The sequence below is a fragment of the Panulirus ornatus genome, chromosome 6 (genome assembly GCF_036320965.1).
Source record: "Panulirus ornatus isolate Po-2019 chromosome 6, ASM3632096v1, whole genome shotgun sequence".
Lineage (NCBI taxonomy): Eukaryota > Metazoa > Arthropoda > Malacostraca > Decapoda > Palinuridae > Panulirus > Panulirus ornatus.
Window position 1 is genome coordinate 15,848,369 of NC_092229.1, and position 22,487 is coordinate 15,870,855.

Consider the following 22,487-nt stretch of genomic DNA (forward strand, 5'->3'; position numbering starts at 1 on the left):
CTTCCAGAACATCTTTTTATTCTCTCTAAAATTTAATGATACTCTCTCACCCCAACTCTCATTTGCCCTTTTTTTCACCTCTTGCACCTTTCTCTTGACCTCCTGTCTCTTTTATACATCTCCCACTCAATTGCATTTTTTCCCTGCAAAAATCGTCCAAATGCCTCTCTCTTCTCTTTCACTAATACTCTTACTTCTTCATCCCACCACTCACTACCCTTTCTAATCAACCCACCTCCCACTCTTCTCATGCCACAAGCATCTTTTGCGCAATCCATCACTGATTCCCTAAATACATCCCATTCCTCCCCCACTCCCCTTACTTCTATTGTTCTCACCTTTTTCCATTCTGTACTCAGTCTCTCCTGGTACATCCTCACACAGGTCTCCTTCTCAAGCTCACTTACTCTCACCACCCTCTTCACCCCAACATTCACTCTTCTTTTCTGAAAACCCATACAAATCTTCACCTTAGCCTCCACAAGATAATGATCAGATATCCCTCCAGTTGCACCTCTCAGCACATTAACATCCAAAAGTCTCTCTTTCGCACGCCTGTCAATTAACACGTAATCCAATAACGCTCTCTGGCCATCTCTCCTACTTACATAAGTATACTTATGTATATCTTGCTTTTTAAACGAGGTATTCCCAATCATCAGTCCTTTTTCAGCACATAAATCTACAAGCTCTTCACCATTTCCATTTACAACACTGAACACCCCATGTATACCAATTATTCCCTCAACTGCCACATTACTCACCTTTGCATTCAAATCACCCATCACTATGACCCGGTCTCGTGCATCAAAACCACTAACTCACTCATTCAGCTGCTCCCAAAACACTTGCCTCTCTTGATCTTTCTTCTCATGCCCAGGTGCATATGCACCAATAATCACCCACCTCTCTCCATCAACTTTCAGTTTTACCCATATTAATCGAGAATTTACTTTCTTACACTCTATCACATACTCCCACAACTCCTGTTTCAGGAGTATTGCTACTCCTTCCCTTGCTCTTGTCCTCTCACTAACCCCTGACTTTACTCCCCAGACATTCCCAAACCACTCTTCCCCTTTACCCTTGAGCTTCGTTTCACTCAGAGCCAAAACATCCAGGTTCCTTTCCTCAAACATACTACCTATCTCTCCTTTTTTCACATCTTGGTTACATCCACACACATTTAGGCACCCCACTCTGAGCCTTTGAGGAGGATGAGCATTCCCCGCGTGACTCCTTCCATTTCCCATTTTAGAAAGTTAATACAAGGAGGGGAGGATTTCTGGCCCCCCGCTCCCGTCCCCTCTAGTCGCTTTCTACGACACGCGAGGAATACGTGGGAAGTATTCTTTCACCCCTATCCCCAGGGATAGTATACATATATATATACATATACACATACACACACATACACATACATACGCACATATACAAACACACACACATACATATATATACATATGAGAAATGTAAGAAACAATTTAGAAAACTGAAACTTCTACCTTGAAATGAATGAAAAAAAAGAATGTCACATAATGGTTCAACCTCTGGCTATGGAAAAAAGGAAATGTATATATATGTATGTATATAAATGTATTATATATATATATATAAGGTTATTAGGTACAGTAGGGTTGAGGGTCACGTCAATTGGGAGGTGAGTTTGAATGGTGAAAAACTGGAGGAAGTGAAGTGTTTTAGATATTTGGGAGTGGATCTGTCAGCGGATGGAACCATGGAAGCGGAAGTGGATCATAGGGTGGGGGAGGGGGCGAAAATTCTGGGGGCCTTGAAGAATGTGTGGAAGTCGAGAACATTATCTCGGAAAGCAAAAATGCGTATGTTTGAAGGAATAGTGGTTCCAACAATGTTGTATGGTTGCAAGGCGTGGGCTATGGATAGAGTTGTGCGCAGGAGGATGGATGTGCTGGAAATGAGATGTTTGAGGACAATGTGTGGTGTGAGGTGGTTTGATCGAGTGAGTAACGTAAGGGTAAGAGAGATGTGTGGAAATAAAAAGAGCGTGGTTGAGAGAGCAGAAGAGGGTGTTTTGAAGTAGTTTGGGCACATGGAGAGGATGAGTGAGGAAAGATTGACCAAGAGGATATATGTGTCGGAGGTGGAGGGAGCAAGAAGAAGAGGGAGACCAAATTGTAGGTGGAAAGATGGAGTGAAAAAGATTTTGTGTGATCGGGGCCTGAACATGCAGGAGGGTGAAAGGAGGGCAAGGAATAGAGTGAATTGGAGCGATGTGGTATACCGGGGTTGACGTGCTGTCAGTGGATTGAATCGGGGCATGTGAAGCGTCTGGGGTAAACCATGGAAAGCTGTGTAGGTATGTATATTTGCGTGTGTGGACGTGTGTATATACATGTGTATGGGGGGGGGGGGGTTGGGCCATTTCTTTCGTGTGTTTCCTTACGCTACCTCGCAAACGCGGGAGACAGCGACAAAGTTAAAAAAAAAATATATATATATATATATATATATATATATATATATATATATATATATATATATATATATATATATATATATATATATTTCCCTGGGGATAGGGGAGAAAGAATACTTCCCACGTATTCCCTGCGTGTCGTAGAAGGCGACTAAAAGGGGAGGGAGCGGGGGGCTGGAAATCCTCCCCTCTCGTTTTTTTTTAATTTTCCAAAAGAAGGAACAGAGAATTGGGCCAGGTGAGGGTATTCCCTCAAAGGCCCAGTCCTCTCTTCTTAACGCTACCTCGCTAATGCGGGAAATGGCAAATAGTTTGAAAGAAAGAATATATATATATATATTTTTTTTTTTTTTCTTATACTATGTCGCTGTCTCCCGCGTTTGCGAGGTAGCGCAAGGAAACACACGAAAGAAATGGCCCAACCCCCCCCCCCCCATACACATGTATATACATACGTCCACACACGCAAAGCGACGGAGCGATGTGGTATACCGGGGTTGACGTGCTGTCAGTGGATTGAATCAAGGCATGTGAAGCGTCTGGGGTAAGCCATGGAAAGCTGTGTAGGTATGTATATTTGCGTGTGTGGACGTGTGTATATACATGTGTATGGGGGGGGGTTGGGCCCTTTCTTTTGTCTGTTTTCTTGCGCTACCTCGCAAACGCGGGAGACAGCGACAAAGTATAAGAAGAAAAAATATATATATATATATATATATATATATATATATATATATTTTTTTTTTTTTATACTGTCGCTGTCTCCCGCATTTGCGAGGTAGCGCAAGGAAACAGACGAAAGAAATGGCCCCCCCCCGCATACACATGTACATACACACGTCCACACACGCAAATATACATACCTACACAGCTTTCCATGGTTTACCCCAGACGCTTCACATGCCTTGATTCAATCCACTGACAGCACGTCAACCCCTGTATACCACATCGCTCCAATTCACTCTATTCCTTGCCCTCCTTTCACCCTCCTGCATGTTAAGGCCCCGATCACACAAAATCTTTTTCACTCCATCTTTCCACCTCCAATTTGGTCTCCCTCTTCTCCTCGTTCCCTCCACCTCTGACACATATATCCTCTTGGTCAATCTTTCCTCACTCATCCTCTCCATGTGCCCAAACCATTTCAAAACACCCTCTTCTGCTCTCTCAACCACGCTCTTTTTATTTCCACACATCTCTCTTACCCTTACGTTACTTACTCGATCGAACCACCTCACACCACACATTGTCCTCAAACATCTCATTTCCAGCACATCCATCCTCCTGCGCACAACTCTATCCATAGCCCACGCCTCGCAACCATACAGCATTGTTGGAACCACTATTCCTTCAAACATACCGATTTTTGCTTTCCGAGATAATGTTCTCGACTTCCACACATTCTTCAAGGCCCCCAGGATTTTCGCCCCCTCCCCCACCCTATGATCCACTTCCGCTTCCATGGTTCCATCCGCTGCCAGATCCACTCCCAGATATCTAAAACACTTCACTTCCTCCAGTTTTTCTCCATTCAAACTCACCTCCCAATTGACTTGACCCTCAACCCTACTGTACCTAATAACCTTGCTCTTATTCACATTTACTCTTAACTTTCTTCTTCCACACACTTTACCAAACTCTGTCACCAGCTTCTGCAGTTTCTCACATGAATCAGCCACCAGCGCTGTATCATCAGCGAACAACAACTGACTCACTTCCAAAGCTCTCTCATCCCAAACAGACTTCATACTTGCCCCTCTTTCCAGGACTCTTGCATTTACCTCCCTAACAACCCCATCCATAAACAAATTAAACAACCATGGAGACATCACACACCCCTGCCGCAAACCTACATTCACTGAGCACCAATCACTTTCCTCTCTTCCTACACGTACACATGCCTTACATCCTCGATAAAAACTTTTCACTGCTTCTAACAACTTGCCTCCCACACCATATATTCTTAATACCTTCCACAGAGCATCTCTGTCAACTCTATCATATGCCTTCTCCAGATCCATAAATGCTACATACAAATCCATTTGCTTTTCTAAGTATTTCTCACATACATTCTTCAAAGCAAACACCTGATCCACACATCCTCTACCACTTCTGAAACCGCACTGCTCTTCCCCAATCTGATGCTCTGTACATGCCTTCACCCTCTCAATCAATACCCTCCCATATAATTTACCAGGAATACTCAACAAACTTATACCTCTGTAATTTGAGCACTCACTCTTATCCCCTTTGCCTTTGTACAATGGCACTATGCACGCATTCCGCCAATCCTCAGGCACCTCACCATGAGTCATACATACATTAAATAACCTTACCAACCAGTCAACAATACAGTCACCCCCTTTTTTAATAAATTCCACTGCAATACCATCCAATCCTGCTGCCTTGCCGGCTTTCATCTTCCGCAAAGCTTTTACTACCTCTTCTCTGTTTACCAAATCATTTTCCCTAACCCTCTCACTTTGCACACCACCTCGACCAAAACACCCTATATCTGCCACTCTGTCATCAGACACATTCAACAAACCTTCAAAGTACTCATTCCATCTCCTTCTCACATCACCACTACTTGTTATCACCTCCCCATTTACGCCCTTCACTGAAGTTCCCATTTGCTCCCTTGTTTTACGCACCCTATTTACCTCCTTCCAGAACATCTTTTTATTCTCCCTAAAATTTAATGATAGTCTCTCACCCCAACTCTCATTTGCCCTTTTTTTCACCTCTTGCACCTTTCTCTTGACCTCCTGTCTCTTTCTTTTATACTTCTCCCACTCAATTGCATTTTTTCCCTGCAAAAATCGTCCAAATGCCTCTCTCTTCTCTTTCACTAATACTCTTACTTCTTCATCCCACCACTCACTACCCTTTCTAAACAGCCCACCTCCCACTCTTCTCATGCCACAAGCATCTTTTGCGCAATCCATCACTGATTCCCTAAATACATCCCATTCCTCCCCCACTCCCCTTACTTCCATTGTTCTCACCTTTTTCCATTCTGTACACAGTCTCTCCTGGTACTTCCCCACACAGGTCTCCTTCCCAAGCTCACTTACTCTCACCACCTTCTTCACCCAACATTCACTCCTCTTTTCTGAAAACCCATACTAATCTTCACCTTAGCCTCCACAAGATAATGATCAGACATCCCTCCAGTTGCAACTCTCAGCACATTAACATCCAAAAGTCTCTCTTTCGCACGCCTGTCAATTAACACGTAATCCAATAACGCTCTCTGGCCATCTCTCCTACTTACATAAGTATACTTATGTATATCTCGCTTTTTAAACCAGGTATTCCCAATCATCAGTCCTTTTTCAGCACATAAATCTACAAGCTCTTCACCATTTCCATTTACAACACTGAACACCCCATGCATACCAATTATTCCCTCAACTGCCACATTACTCACCTTTGCATTCAAATCACCCATCACTATAACCCGGTCTCGTGCATCAAAACCGCTAACACACTCATTCAGCTGCTCCCAAAACACTTGCCTCTCATGATCTTTCTATATATATATATATATATATATATATATATATTTTTTTTTTTATACTTTGTCGCTGTCTCCCGCGTTTGCGAGGTAGCGCAAGGAAACAGACGAAAGAAATGGCCCAACCCTCCCCCCCCATACACATGTATATACATACGTCCACACACGCAAATATACATACCTACACAGCTTTCCATGGTTTACCCCAGACGCTTCACATGCCTTGATTCAATCCACTGACAGCACGTCAACCCCGGTATACCACATCGCTCCAATTCACTCTATTCCTTGCCCTCCTTTCACCCTCCTGCATGTTCAGGCCCCGATCACACAAAATCTTTTTCACTCCATCTTTCCACCTCCAATTTGGTCTCCCTCTTCTCCTCGTTCCCTCCACCTCCGACACGTATATCCTCTTGGTCAATCTTTCCTCACTCATTCTCTCCATGTGCCCAAACCATTTCAAAACACCCTCTTCTGCTCTCTCAACTACGCTCTTTTTATTTCCACACATCTCTCTTACCCTTACGTTACTCACTCGATTAAACCACCTCACACCACACATTGTCCTCAAACATCTCATTTCCAGCACATCCATCCTCCTGCGCACAACTCTATCCATAGCCCACGCCTCGCAACCATACAACATTGTTGGAACCACTATTCCCTCAAACATACCCATTTTTGCTTTCCGAGATAATGTTCTCGACTTCCACACATTCTTCAGGGACCCTAGAATTTTCGCCCCCTCCCCCACCCTATGATCCACTTCCGCATCCATGGTTCCATCCGCTGACAGATCCACTCCCAGATATCTAAAACACTTCACTTCCTCCAGTTTTTCTCCATTCAAACTCACCTCCCAATTGACTTGACCCTCAACCCTACTGTACCTAATAACCTTGCTCTTATTCACATTTACTCTTAACTTTCTTCTTCCACACACTTTACCAAACTCAGTCACCAGCTTCTGCAGTTTCTCACATGAATCAGCCACCAGCGCTGTATCATCAGCGAACAAGAACTGACTCACTTCCCAAGCTCTCTCATCCCCAACAGACTTCATACTTGCCCCTCTTTCCAAAACTCTTGCCTTTACCTCCCTAACAACCCCATCCATAAACAAATTAAACAACCATGGAGACATCACACACCCCTGCCGCAAACCTACATTCACTGAGAACCAATCACTTTCCTCTCTTCCTACACGTACACATGCCTTACATCCTCGATAAAAACTTTTCACTGCTTCTAACAACTTTCCTCCCACACCATATATTCTTAATACCTTCCACAGAGCATCTCTATCAACTCTATCATATGCCTTCTCCAGATCCATAAATGCTACATACAAATCCATTTGCTTTTCTAAGTATTTCTCACATACATTCTTCAAAACAAACACCTGATCCACACATCCTCTACCACTTCTGAAACCACACTGCTCTTCCCCGATCTGATGCTCTGTACATGCCTTCACCCTCTCAATCAATACCCTCCCATATAATTTACCAGGAATACTCAACAAACTTACACCTCTGTAATTTGAGCACTCACTCTTATCCCCTTTGCCATTGTACAGTGGTACTATGCACGCATTCCGCCAATCCTCAGGCACCTCAACATGAGTCATACATACATTAAATAACCTTACCAACCAGTCCACAATACAGTCACCCCCTTTTTTAATAAATTCCACTGCAATACCATCCAAACCTGCTGCCTTGCTGGCTTTCATCTTCCGCAAAGCTTTCACTACCTCTTCTCTGTTTACCAAATCATTTTCCCTAACCCTCTCACTTTGCACACCACCTCGACCAAAACACCCTATATCTGCCACTCTATCATCAAACACATTCAACAAACCTTCAAAATACTCACTCCATCTCCTTCTCACATCACCACTACTTGTTATCACCTCCCCATTTGCGCCCTTCACTGAAGTTCCCATTTGCTCCCTTGTCTTACGCACTTTATTTACCTCCTTCCAGAACATCTTTTTATTCTCTCTAAAATTTAATGATACTCTCTCACCCCAACTCTCATTTGCCCTTTTTTTCACCTCTTGCACCTTTCTCTTGACCTCCTGTCTCTTTCTTTTATACATCTCCCACTCAATTGCATATATATATATGTTTATGGATGGGGTTGTAAAGGAGGTAAATGCAAGAGTCCTGGAAAGAGGGGCAAGTATGAAGTCTGTTGGGGATGAGAGAGCTTGGGAAGTGAGTCAATTGTTGTTCGCTGATGATACAGCGCTGGTGGCTGATTCATGTGAGAAACTGCAGAAGCTGGTGACTGAGTTTGGTAAAGTGTGTGGAAGAAGAAAGTTGAGAGTAAATGTGAATAAGAGCAAGGTTATTAGGTACAGTAGGGGTGAGGGTCAAGTCAATTGGGAGGTGAGTTTGAATGGAGAAAAACTGGAGGAAGTGAAGTGTTTTAGATATCTGGGAGTGGATCTGGCAGCGGATGGAACCATGGAAGCGGAAGTGGATCATAGGGTGGGGGAGGGGGCGAAAATTTTGGGAGCCTTGAAAAATGTGTGGAAGTCGAGAACATTATCTCGGAAAGCAAAAATGGGTATGTTTGAGGGAATAGTGGTTCCAACAATGCTGTATGGTTGCGAGGCGTGGGCTATGGATAGAGATGTGCGCAGGAGGATGGATGTGCTGGAAATGAGATGTTTGAGGACAATGTGTGGTGTGAGGTGGTTTGATCGAGTGAGTAACGTAAGGGTAAGAGAGATGTGTGGAAATAAAAAGAGCGTGGTCGAGAGAGCAGAAGAGGGTGTTTTGAAATGGTTTGGGCACATGGAGAGAATGAGTGAGGAGAGATTGACCAAGAGGATATATGTGTCGGAGGTGGAGGGAACGAGGAGAAGAGGGAGACCAAATTGGAGGTGGAAAGATGGAGTGAAAAAGATTTTGTGTGATCGGGGCCTGAACATGCAGGAGGGTGAAAGGAGGGCAAGGAATAGAGTGAATTGGAGCGATGTGGTATACCGGGGTTGACGTGCTGTCAGTGGATTGAATCAAGGCATGTGAAGCGTCTGGGGTAAACCATGGAAAGGTGTGTAGGTATGTATATTTGCGTGTCTGGACGTGTGTATGTACATGTGTATGGGGGGGGGTTGGGCCATTTCTTTCGTCTGTTTCCTTGCGCTACCTCGCAAACGCGGGAGACAGCGACAAAGTATAAAAAAAAAAAAAAATATATATATATATATATATATATATATATATATATATATATATATATATATATATATATATATATATATATATATATATATATTTTTTTATATATTTTGTCGCTGTCTCCCGCGTTTGCGAGGTAGCGCAAGGAAACAGACGAAAGAAATGGCCCCCCCCCCATACACATGTATATACATACATCCACACACGCAAATATACATACCTACACAGCTTTCCATGGTTTACCCCAGACGCTTCACATGCCTTGATTCAATCCACTGACAGCACGTCAACCCCGGTATACCACATCGCTCCAATTCACTCTATTCCTTGCCCTCCTTTCACCCTCCTGCATGTTCAGGCCCCGATCACACAAAATCTTTTTCACTCCATCTTTCCACCTACAATTTGGTCTCCCTCTTCTCCTCGTTCCCTCCACCTCCGACACATATATCCTCTTGGTCAATCTTTCCTCACTCATTCTCTCCATGTGCCCAAACCACTTCAAAACACCCTCTTCTGCTCTCTCAACCACGCTCTTTTTATTTCCACACATCTCTCTTACCCTTACGTTACTCACTCGATCAAACCACCTCACACCACACATTGTCCTCAAACATCTCATTTCCAGCACATCCATCCTCCTGCGCACAACTCTATCCATAGCCCACGCCTCGCAACCATACAACATTGTTGGAACCACTATTCCTTCAAACATACCCATTTTTGCTTTCCGAGATAATGTTCTCGACTTCCACACATTCTTCAAGGCCCCCAGAATTTTCGCCCCCTCCCCCACCCTATGATCCACTTCCGCTTCCATGGTTCCATCCGCTGCCAGATCCACTCCCAGATATCTAAAACACTTCACTTCCTCCAGTTTTTCTCCATTCAAACTCACCTCCCAATTGACTTGACCCTCAACCCTACTGTACCTAATAACCTTGCTCTTATTCACATTTACTCTTAACTTTCTTCTTCCACACACTTTACCAAACTCAGTCACCAGCTTCTGCAGTTTCTCACATGAATCAGCCACCAGCGCTGTATCATCAGCGAACAAGAACTGACTCACTTCCCAAGCTCTCTCATCCCCAACAGACTTCATACTTGCCCCTCTTTCCAAAACTCTTGCCTTTACCTCCCTAACAACCCCATCCATAAACAAATTAAACAACCATGGAGACATCACACACCCCTGCCGCAAACCTACATTCACTGAGAACCAATCACTTTCCTCTCTTCCTACACGTACACATGCCTTACATCCTTGATAAAAACTTTTCACTGCTTCTAACAACTTTCCTCCCACACCATATATTCTTAATACCTTCCACAGAGCATCTCTATCAACTCTATCATATGCCTTCTCCAGATCCATAAATGCTACATACAAATCCATTTGCTTTTCTAAGTATTTCTCACATACATTCTTCAAAGCAAACACCTGATCCACACATCCTCTACCACTTCTGAAACCACACCTCTCTTCCCCAATCTGATGCTCTGTACATGCCTTCACCCTCTCAATCAATACCCTCCCATATAATTTACCAGGAATACTCAACAAACTTATACCTCTGTAATTTGAGCACTCACTCTTATCCCCTTTGCCTTTGTACAATGGCACTATGCACGCATTCCGCCAATCTGCCAAACGTGTATATATGTATATATGTCTGTATGTATATATATGTATATGTTCAAATGTATAGGTATGTATATGTGGGTGTGTGGACATGTATGTATTATAAATGTGCATTTGGGTGGGTTGGGCCATTCTTTCATTTGTTTCCTTGCACTACCTCGCTAACATGGGATACAGCGACCAAGTATTTTTTATTTGTTTATTATAAGTATAAGTTTTTTTTTTTTTTTTTTTTTTTTTTTTTTTTTTCCTCTCCCATGTTTGCGAGGTAGCGCAAGGGAACAGACGAAAGAAATGGCCCAACCCACCCCCATACACATGTATATACATACGTCCACACACGCAAATACATACCTACACAGCTTTCCATGGTTTACCCCAGACGCTTCACATGAATTGATTCAATCCACTGACAGCACGTCAACCCCGATATACCACATCGCTCCAATTCTCTCTATTCCTTGCCCTCCTTTCACCCTCCTGCATGTTCAGGCCCCGATCACACAAAATCTTTTTCACTCCATCCTTCCACCTCCAATTTGGTCTCCCTCTTCTCCTCGTTCCCTCCACCTCCGACACATATATCCTCTTGGTCAATCTTTCCTCACTCATTCTCTCCATGTGCCCAAACCATTTCAAAACACCATCTTCTGCTCTCTCAACCACGCTCTTTTTATTTCCACACATCTCTCTTACCCTTACGTTACTTACTCGATCAAACCACCTCACACCACACATTGTCCTCAAACATCTCATTTCCAGCACATCCATCCTCCTGCGCACAACTCTATCCATAGCCCATGCCTCGCAACCATACAACATTGTTGGAACCACTATGCCTTCAAACATACCTATTTTTGCTTTCCGAGATAATGTTCTCGACTTCCACACATTCTTCAAGGCTCCCAGAATTTTCGCCCCCTCCCCCACCCTATGATCCACTTCCGCTTCCATGGTTCCATCCGCTGCCAGATCCACTCCCAGATATCTAAAACACTTCACTTCCTCCAGTTTTTCTCCATTCAAACTCACCTCCCAATTGACTTGACCCTCAACCCTACTGTACCTAATAACCTTGCTCTTATTCATATTTACTCTTAACTTTCTTCTTCCACACACTTTACCAAACTCAGTATAAGTGGAATTTATTAAAAAAGGGGGTGACTGTATTATTGACTGGTTGGTAAGGATATTTAATGTATGTAAAACTCATGGATCTGGAGAAGGCGTATGATAGAGTTGATAGAGATGCTGTGTGGAAGGTATTTAGAATATATGGTGTGGGAGGCAAGTCGTTAGAAGCAGTGAAAAGTTTTTATCGAGGATGTAAGGCATGTGTATGTAGAGAGGAAAGTGATTGGTTCTCAGTGAATGTAGGTTTGCGGCAGGGGTGTGTGATGTCTCCATGGTTGTTTAATTTGTTAATGGATGGGGTTGTTAGGGAGGTGAATGCAAGAGTTTTGGAAAGAGGGGCAAGTATGAAGTCTGTTGTGGATGAGAGAGCTTGGGAAGTGAGTCAGTTGTTGTTCGCTGATGATACAGCGCTGGTGGCTGATTCATGTGAGAAACTGCAGAAGGTGGTGACTGAGTTTGGTAAAGTGTGTGAAAGAAGAAAGTTAAGAGTAAATGTGAATAAGAGCAAGGTAATTAGGTACAGTAGGGTTGAGGGTCAAGTCAATTGGGAGGTAAGTTTGAATGGAGAAAAACTGGAGGAAGTAAAGTTAAAGTGTTTTAGATATCTGGGAGTGGGTCTGGCAGCGGATGGAACCATGGAAGCAGAAGTGGATCATAGGGTGGGGGAGGGGGCGAAAATCCTGGGAGCCTTGAAGAATGTGTGGAAGTCGAGAACATTATCTCGGAAAGCAAAAATAGGTATGTTTGAAGGAATAGTGGTTCCAACAATGTTGTATGGTTGCGAGACATGGGCTATGGATAGAGTTGTGCGCAGGAGGATGGATGTGCTGGAAATGAGATGTTTGAGGACAATGTGTGGTGTGAGGTGGTTTGATCGAGTAAGTAACGTAAGGGTAAGAGAGATGTGTGGTAATGAAAAGACCGTGGTTGAGAGAGCAGAAGAGGGTGTTTTGAAATGGTTTGGATACATGGAGAGAATGAGTGAGGAAAGATTGACCAAGAGGATATATGTGTCGGAGGTGGATGGAACGAGAAGTGGGAGACCAAATTGGAGGTGGAAAGATGGAGTGAAAAAGATTTTGTGTGATTGGGGCCTGAACATGCAGGAGGGTGAAAGGAGGGCAAGGAATAGAGTGAATTGGATCGATGTGGTATACCGGGGTTGACGTGCTGTCAGTGGATTGAATCAGGGCATGTGAAGCGTCTGGGGTAAACCGTGGAAAGCTTTGTAGGTATGTATATTTGCATGTGTGGACGTGTATGTATATACATGTGTATGGGGGTGGGTTGGGCCATTTCTTTCGTCTGTTTCCCTGCGCTACCTCGCAAACGCGGGAGACAGCGACTATGAAAAAAAAAAAAAAAAGTATAAGTTTAGGATATTAGGTACAGTAGGGTTGAGGGTCAAGTCACTTGGGAGGTAAGTTTGAGTGGAGAAAAACTGGAGGAAGTAAAGTGTTTTAGATATCTGGGAGTGGATCTAGCAGCCTATGGAACCATGGAAGCAGAAGCGAGTCATAGGGTGGGGGAGGGGGCAAAAATCCTGGGAGCGTTGAAGAATGTGTGGAAGTCAAGAACATTATCTCGGAAAGCAAAAATGGGTATGTTTGAAGGAATAGTGGTTCCAACAATGTTGTATGGTTGCGAGGCGTGGGCTATGGATAGAGTTGTGCGCAGGAGGGTGGATGTGCTGGAAATGAGATGTTTGAGGACAATGTGTGGTGTGAGGTGGTTTGATCGAGTAAGTAATGTAAGGTTAAGAGATATGTGTGGAAATAAGAAGAGTGTGGTTGAGAGAGCAGAAGAGGATGTTTTGAAATTGTTTGGGCACATGGAGAGAATGAATGAGGAAAGATTGACCAAGAGGATATATGTGTCGGAGGTGGAAGGAATGAGGAGAAGTGGGAGACCAAATTGGAGGTGGAAAGATGGAGTGAAAAAGATTTTGAGTGATCGGGGCCTGAACATGCAGGAGGGTGAAAGGTGGGCAAGGAATAGAGTGAATTGGATCGATGTGGTATACCGTGGTCGACGTGCTGTCAATGGATTGAATCAAGGCATGTGAAGCGTTTGGTTAAACCATGGAAAGTTGTGTGGGGCCTGGATGTGGAGGGGGAGCTGTGGTTTTGGGCATTATTGCATGACAGCTGGAGACTGAGTGTGAATGAATGAGGACTTTGTTGTCTTTTCATAGTGCTACCTCGCACACATGGTGGGGGAGGGGGATGTTATTCCATGTGTGGCGAGGTGGCGATGAGAATGAATAAAGGCAGACAGTGTGAATTGTGTGCATGTGTATATATGTATATGTCTGTATATGTCCTTGATCCCTTCACTTCTGATGCTCATATCCTCTTTGTCAACCTTTCTTCGCTCATTCTCTCCATGTGGCCAAATCATTTCAGCACACTCTCTTCTGCTTTCTCAACACACTTTTTATTACCATATGGGGAGAAAGAATACTTCCCACGTATTCCCTGCGTGTCGTAGAAGGCGACTAAAAGGGGAGGGAGCGGGGGGCTGGAAATCCTCCCCTCTCACTTTTTTTTTTTAATTTTCCAAAAGAGGGAACAGAGAAGGGGCCCAGGTGAGGATATTCCCTCAAGGGCCCAGTCCTCTGTTCTCAACGCTACCTCGCTAATGCGGGAAATGGCGAATAGTATGAAAGAAAAAAGAAAGTGTATATATATGTGTGCATTAAGATGTATAGGTATGTATATTTGCGTGTGTGGATGTGTATGTATATATATGTGTATGGGGATGGGTTGGGCCATTTCTTTTGTCTGTTTCCTTGTGCTACCTTGCAAATGCAGGCGACAGTGACAAAGCAAAATAGATGATAAAATAAGTGTAATGAATAGAATAGATAAAAATACTGTTCTCATTTTTTTTTTCTTTTTTAGAATGTGGTAGTAACATTTTGAGAAGAAATAAGTATAGTTTCTATTTTTACTTTTGGCAGGAACGTGCAAGTGACATGTTGAAGAATGAAAACAGTCAAGATAGCTTTGGAAGCAGTGGGTATCAGGGTACAGATGGTAGCAATTGGCGACGCAATGCTGATAGTTACAGATCCCAGGGAGGAAGCAGTTGGCGAGGTGGTGGTAGTGAATCTTGGGGTCGCTCTGCAATGGGAGGTAGCCGTGGAGGAGATCTAGGAAGCAGCTGGGCTGACGGTGGTTGGGATGGTCGCCCTGATCCCTGGCAGAGTGACAGTAAGTATATAATTATGTATTGTAAACTATTTGATGCAGCCAATTTATACAGAAAAATTATTTCTTTCCATAGGGACTTTGTTAATTGCCTTGTGTATGTTGAATGTATTTTCTGTTGAAATTCTTTCAGACCGCAGTGGATACCAGCGAGGCAGTAGTGAGGGCGAGCTCCCACCTCCTCCGGTAAGTATTCCTTTTAAAGATTTTCTGCAGTCGAATTTACACCTTCCAGTTGCAGTCACTTTCCATAGTGTTGCCTTCCAGTGTTAGCCATTAATTACTCGAAAATGCATTGGATTGGCGAAAGCCAACTAGTATTTTGGTGGTCTTCATCCCATTTCAACTGGTCATTGTTACTTATCAAAAGACGTGGATGGTAATTATGCTTGCTTTTGATAACTTGCCATTGTTTTAGTTACATTAAAGTGTGTGTTGCTGACAGTTTTGAAATTTAACCTCCATTATGAGTAAGTGATATTCCAGGAACAACTATTATCTGATGTTTTGAACACATTCCTGTTCTCTCTCAAAGCTTATCAAATGATCATAACGATTGTTATGTTCTGGGAATTGTACTTGTGCTAGACTGACTCAAGGAATGAGACATAAAATTGGTAGGGAAATGGGAGTTCGTTGGCTTTATTGAATTTTTTTAATTAATACCTTGCATTGCTCCTGTGACTTTCACTGAAACTGATGAAAAAATACAAGTTTTATGAAAAATGTTTTATCTTTATTATAGTTTTGGATTGTGGTGTAAGGTGTTAAATGAAATCTCTAACATTAACATACTAAGTACGAACTATGGAATCTTGCATTGTTATATATTTTTTGATAATTTGTTTATGTGTACACTATTGTTGCATACTTATGTTTTGGGTTTGCTGGATCTACAGTTACAAGTATATACTGAGAATAGCTATTTTTTCATGCTTTGCCAAAATGAGGGAGAAGCCTTTATAAGTAGCAAACATATTTATATGTGAGAACAGAGTGATATATTTTGTCCTTCTAGGGTCAAATTCTTTGCACCAAAGCTGTAACTTAATTTCACATATGGAGATCTTTGCATATTGCAGAAACTGATATATTTACATTAATTTAGTGAAACTTGTATAAAAACATTTATTTGTACCTCTTGTTCATCACATGAAAGAATGGTACTTTTGTGATGAATGAGGTGTACAAGTCCAGAGGAAGTTTGTAAAGGAAGAGAAGAATACTTTGAAATTTCTGAAATACTTGAAGATCAAGTGATTTCCTTAAACCTAAGTGATCAAGCAAGGGAGTCTTATATTACTGATGCGTGACAGAGCAATTTTTAAGGTCACAGACATCTCTTACCTTTACCTGTTTTTCTGTTTATTTACATATATTTTTTTTAACATTTGCTCAGAAATGAAAACATTATTGTGAATTTTGAGAAAAATGCAAAAAGGCGCAATGTTAACAAAACGCAAGATGTATTATGGGATAAACTGGTTTTGGATGAATTTAACCTTTGATTTTTTAAAGATATTTGAAGTTGAAAAGTACATATTGAAAAATCTGATGTCTGTTATCCAAGGAGACTTTATATGAAATGTTACGTTGAATTCGGTTATACTTTGATTTTCAAAGTCAGGTGTTATGAAAGGAAGTGTAAATGTTGAATGAGGTTACGTTGAATGAGGTTATACTTTGATTTTCAAAGTCAGGTGTTATGAAAGGTAGTGTAAATGTTGAATGATATGAATGACCTGAGAATAGTTTTTTATGGTAGTGAATTGACTAGATATGAATGACCTGAGAAAAGTTTTTATGGTAGTAATTTGACAATTAACATTTACTTTGACCTTGTCTTGAGGGTAATTGAACTACAGACTAAAGGTTTAGAAATACAGTTGTAATGTAGAACGTTTAAAGCATGGTTTTCAAAATTTTTTGTGTATAGGAAACTTTGATTCAGGTCTTGAAATTGTTGTTAAAAGGCTTTTTGATTGGAAATGGTTATATCATGCTGACTGCTCTACATTTTTCATTTGCCTTATCCTTCAGCAGTGTTAAACTCTGCGGAAAGTTCAATGCTTAACCCTATCATATTTTTGCATTAGTAAGAACAGGCACACAAAGTGGCCTAATTCGCTCAAATCCTGTTTCTAGGTATCGTGTTCGGTACACCAACCTTTCTGTGGTTTACCTTGACTGCTTCATATACCCTGGTTCAATTGTCCTATGTACAACACTTAACACTAATTTGCTCCATTCTCAATGTGGCTTGCATCTTCCGGTGTATTCAGGAACCTGGACCTCTCAGAACTTCCACCATCCACCTCCTTGGTTTTTTCCCTTTTCCTTGTTCCCGCTACTTCTGATGTATACACCCTCTTAGTCATCCTTACCCCATGTCAAAACCATTTCAGCACACACACTTGGCTTTTTCCTGTATACTCCTCATACTACCATTCCTTTCTTTTACCCTGTCATTTCTTATTCATTTCATCACATATTTTCCACAAGACATTTCATTTCCATCTCATCCACCTTCCTTTCTTCATTTTTGTCTTTGACCTACTTGTAGCATCTCATGCAACACCTGTATGACTACAGTGCCATTAAACATACCAATTTTTACCTCCCTTTCCAAACATTCTTCTTTGTGCCCAAGATCTTTGCATCTTTTACATGTTGGGGGAAGTTTATTTGTTTTTACCAGCCATTGAAGAATGCTATTAAATAGATTTTAGGACACTGATTCATCATTTATAAACATCGACTTCAATTTTAGGTGTTTTTAAGACTTAATTTTTTGATTTTTGTTTTTCAGACCCACCTCAATCATTTATCAACATAGACTTCATTCTCCCCTTTTTATAGATGATGAAAATTTGAGAAGGTGCTTTTAAGACTATATATGTATATATGTATATATTTGGATCGATGTGGTATACCGGGGTTGACGTGCTGTCAGTGGATTGAATCAGGGCATGTGAAGTGTCTGGGGTAAACCATGGAAAGCTGTGTGGGGCCTGGATGTGGAAAGGGAGCTGTGGTTTCGGGCATTATTGCATGACAGCTAGAGACTGAGTGCGAACGAATGAGGCCTTTGTTGTCTTTTCCTAGCGCTACCCCGCACACATGAGGGTGGAGGGGGATTGTATTCCATGTGTGGCGAGGTGGCGATGGGAATGAATAAAGGCAGAGTGTGAATTGTGTGCATGGGTATATATGTATGTCTGTGTGTGTATATATATGTGTACATTGAGATGTATAGGTATGTATATTTGCGTGTGTGGACGTGTATGTATATACATGTGTATGGGGTGGGTTGGGCCATTTCTTTCGTCTGTTTCCTTGCGCTACCTCGCAAACGCGGGAGACAGCGACAAAGCAAAAAAGAAAAAAAATATTTATAAATGCATATATACATACGTATACATATACATAACATATACTCGTATACATACATATACACAGACATCTATATATACACATGTACATATTCATACCTGCTTGCCTTCGTCCATTCCTGGCGCTACCCTGCCCCACAGGAAACAGCGGTGCTACCCCTGCTTCAGCGAGGTAGCACCAAGAAAACTGACAAAAAGGGCCACATTCATTTGTACTCGGTCTCAATTTGTCATATATATATATATATATACTATACAATAAACTTATCGCCGTCTACCACATCAGCAAGGTAGCGCAAGGAAACACAAGGAATGGCCCAACCCATCAACATACACATGTATGTACATAAACACCCATACATTCACATATACATATACATATCAGTGTACACATGTACATACACAGACATATATACACATGTATGTATTCATATATACATATAAATATAGGGGAAAAGGAATACTTCCCATGCATTCCTCACGTGTCGTAGAAGGCGACTAAAGGGGACGGGAGCGGGGGGGCTGGAAACCCTCCCCTCCTTGCATTTTAACTTTCTAAAAGGGGAAACAGAAGAAGGAGTAATGCGGGGAGTGCTCATCCTCCTTGAAGGCTCAGACTGGGGTGTCTAAATGTGTGTGGATGTAACCAAGATGTGAAAAAAGGAGAGATAGGTAGTATGTTTGAGGAAAGGAACCTGGATGTTTTGGCTCTGAGTGAAACGAAGTTCAAGGGTAAAGGGGAAGAGTGGTTTGGGAATGTCTTGGGAGTAAAGTCAGGGGTTAGTGAGAGGACAAGAGCAAGGGAAGGAGTAGCAGTACTCCTGAAACAGGAGTTGTGGGAGTATGTGATAGAGTGTAAGAAAGCAAACTCTAGATTGTTATGGGTAAAACTGAAAGTTGATGGAGAGAGATGGGTGATTATTGGTGCATATGCACCTGGGCATGAGAAGAAAGATCATGAGAGGCAAGTGTTTTTGGAGCAGCTGAATGAGTGTGTTAGTAGTTTTGATGCACGAGACCAGGTTATAGTGATGGGTGATTTGAATGCAAAAGTTGAGTAATGTGTCAGTTGAGGGAATAATTGGTGTACGTGGGGTGTTCAGTGTTGTAAGTGCAAATGGTTAAGAACTTGTAGATTTGTGTGCTGAAAAAGGACTGGTGATTGGGAATACCTGGTTTAAAAAGAGAGATATACATAAGTATACGTATGTAAGTAGGAGAGATGGCCAGAGAGCATTATTGGATTACGTGTTAATTGATAGGCGCACGAAAGGGAGACTTTTGGATGTTAATGTGCTGAGAGGTGCAACTGGAGGGATGTCTGATCATTATCTTGTGGAGGTGAAGGTGAAGATTTGTAGAGGTTTTCAGAAAAGAAGAGGAAATGTTGGGGTGAATAGAGTGGTGAGAGTAATTGAGCTTGGGAAGGAGACTTGTGTGAGGAAGTACCGGGAGAGACTGAGTACAGAATGGAAAAAGGTGAAAACAAAGGATGTAAGGGGAGTGGGGGAGGAATGGGATGTATTTAGGGAAGCAGTGATGGCTTGCACAAAAGATGCTTGTGGCATGAGAAGTGTGGGAGGTGGGCAGATTAGAAAGGGTAGTGAGTGATGGGATGAAGAAGTAAGATTATTAGTGAGAGAGAAGAGAGAGGCATTTGGATGATTTTTGCAGGGAAATAATGCAAATGAGTGGGAGATGTATAAAAGAAAGAGGCAGGATGTCAAGAGAAAGGTGCGAGAGGTGAAAAAGAGGGCAAATGAGAGTTGGGTTGAGAGGGTATCATTAAATTTTAGAGAGAATAAAAAGATGTTTTGGAAGGAGGTAAATAAAGTGCATAAGACAAGGGAACAACAAATTGGAACTTCAGTGGAGGGGGCTAATGGGGAGGTGATAGCAAGTAGTGGTGATGTGAGAAGGAGATGGAGTGAGTATTTTGAGGTTTTGTTGAATGTGCTTGATGATAGAGTAGCACATATAGGGTGTTTTTGTCGAGGTGGTATGTGAAATGAGAGGGTTAGGGAGAATGATTTGGTAAACAGAGAAGAGATAGTAAAAGCTTTGCGTAAGATGAAAGCCGGCAAGGCAGCAGGTTTGGATGGTATTGCAGTGGAATTTATTAAAAAAGGGGGTGACTGTATTGTTGACTGGTTGGTAAGGTTATTTAATATATGTATGACTCACGGCAAGGCATATGATAGAGTTGATAGAGATGCTCTGTGGAAGGTATTAAGAATATATGGTGTGGGAGGCAAGTTGTTAGAAGCAGTGAAAAGTTTTTATCGAGGATGTAAGGCATGTGTACGTGTAGGAAGAGAGGAAAGTGATTGGTTCTCAGTGAATGTAGGTTTGCGGCAGGGGTGTGTGATGTCTCCATGGTTGTTTAATTTGTTTATGGATGGGGTTGTAAGGGAGGTAAATGCAAGAGTCCTGGAAAGAGGGGCAAGTATGAAGTCTGTTGGGGATGAGAGAGCTTGGGAAGTGAGTCAGTTGTTGTTCGCTGATGATACAGCGCTGGTGGCTGATTCATGTGAGAAACTGCAGAAGCTGGTGACTGAGTTTGGTAAAGTGTGTGGAAGAAGAAAGTTGAGAGTAAATGTGAATAAGAGCAAGGTTATTAGGTACAGTAGGGGTGAGGGTCAAGTCAATTGGGAGGTGAGTTTGAATGGAGAAAAACTGGAGGAAGTGAAGTGTTTTAGATATCTGGGAGTGGATCTGTCAGCGGATGGAACCATGGAAGCGGAAGTGGATCATAGGGTGGGGGAGGGGGCGAAAATTTTGGGAGCCTTGAAAAATGTGTGGAAGTCGAGAACACTATCTCGGAAAGCAAAAATGGGTATGTTTGAGGGAATAGTGGTTCCAACAATGTTGTATGGTTGCGAGGCGTGGGCTATGGATAGAGATGTGCGCAGGAGGATGGATGTGCTGGAAATGAGATGTTTGAGGACAATGTGTGGTGTGAGGTGGTTTGATCGAGTAAGTAACGTAAGGGTAAGAGAGATGTGTGGAAATAAAAAGAGCGTGGTTGAGAGAGCAGAAGAGGGTGTTTTGAAATGGTTTGGGCACATGGAGAGAATGAGTGAGGAGAGATTGACCAAGAGGATATATGTGTCGGAGGTGGAGGGAACGAGGAGAAGAGGGAGACCAAATTGGAGGTGGAAAGATGGAGTGAAAAAGATTTTGTGTGATCGGGGCCTGAACATGCAGGAGGGTGAAAGGAGGGCAAGAAATAGAGTGAATTGGAGTCATGTGGTATACAGGGGTTGACGTGCTGTCAGTGGATTGAAGCAAGGCATGTGAAGCGTCTGGGGTAAACCATGGAAAGCTGTGTAGGTATGTATATTTGCGTGTGTGGACGTGTGTATGTACATGTGTATGGGGGGGGGGGGGTTGGGCCATTTCTTTCATCTGTTTCCTTGCGCTACCTCGCAAACGCGGGAGACAGCGAGAAAGTATGAAAAAAAAAAAAAATGACTCACGGTGAGGTGCCTGAGGATTGGCGGAATGCGTGCATAGTGCCATTGTACAAAGGCAAAGGGGATAAGAGTGAGTGCTCAAATTACAGAGGTATAAGTTTGTTGAGTATTTCTGGTAAATTATATGGGAGGGTATTGATTGAGAGGGTGAAGGCATATACAGAGCATCAGATTGGGGAAGAGCAGTGTTGTTTCAGAAGTGGTAGAGGATGTGTGGATCAGGTGTTTGCTTTGAAGAATGTATGTGAGAAATACTTAGAAAAGCAAATTGATTTGTATGTAGCATTTATGGATCTGGAGAAGGCATATGATAGAGTTGAGAGAGATGCTCTGTGGAAGGTATTAAGAATATATGGTGTGGGAGGCAAGTTGTTAGAAGCAGTGAAAAGTTTTTATCGAGGATGTGAGGCATGTGTACGTGTAGGAAGAGAGGAAAGTGATTGGTTCTCAGTG

At 42.4% G+C, this 22,487-nt stretch overlaps 1 protein-coding gene across 10 annotated transcripts in view; it reads left to right on the top strand.

Moving 5' to 3' along the window:
- LOC139749089 (uncharacterized) overlaps window positions 1-22,487 on the top strand; it is a 364,613-nt gene that overhangs the window by 104,767 nt on the left and 237,359 nt on the right. For 5 of the 10 annotated variants that reach the window (XR_011712885.1, XM_071662627.1, XM_071662634.1 and 2 more), the window contains 2 exons: window positions 14,917-15,169; window positions 15,300-15,352. Coding sequence is in view for 9 of the 10 variants with exons in the window: in XM_071662627.1 (XP_071518728.1) it covers window positions 14,917-15,169; window positions 15,300-15,352 (306 nt within the window). In the remaining variant the exon portion in view is untranslated. Of the gene's footprint in view, window positions 1-14,916; window positions 15,170-15,287; window positions 15,353-22,487 lie in introns of all 10 variants that reach the window. The other 5 variants (XM_071662633.1, XM_071662629.1, XM_071662635.1 and 2 more) reach the window with 1 other exon arrangement.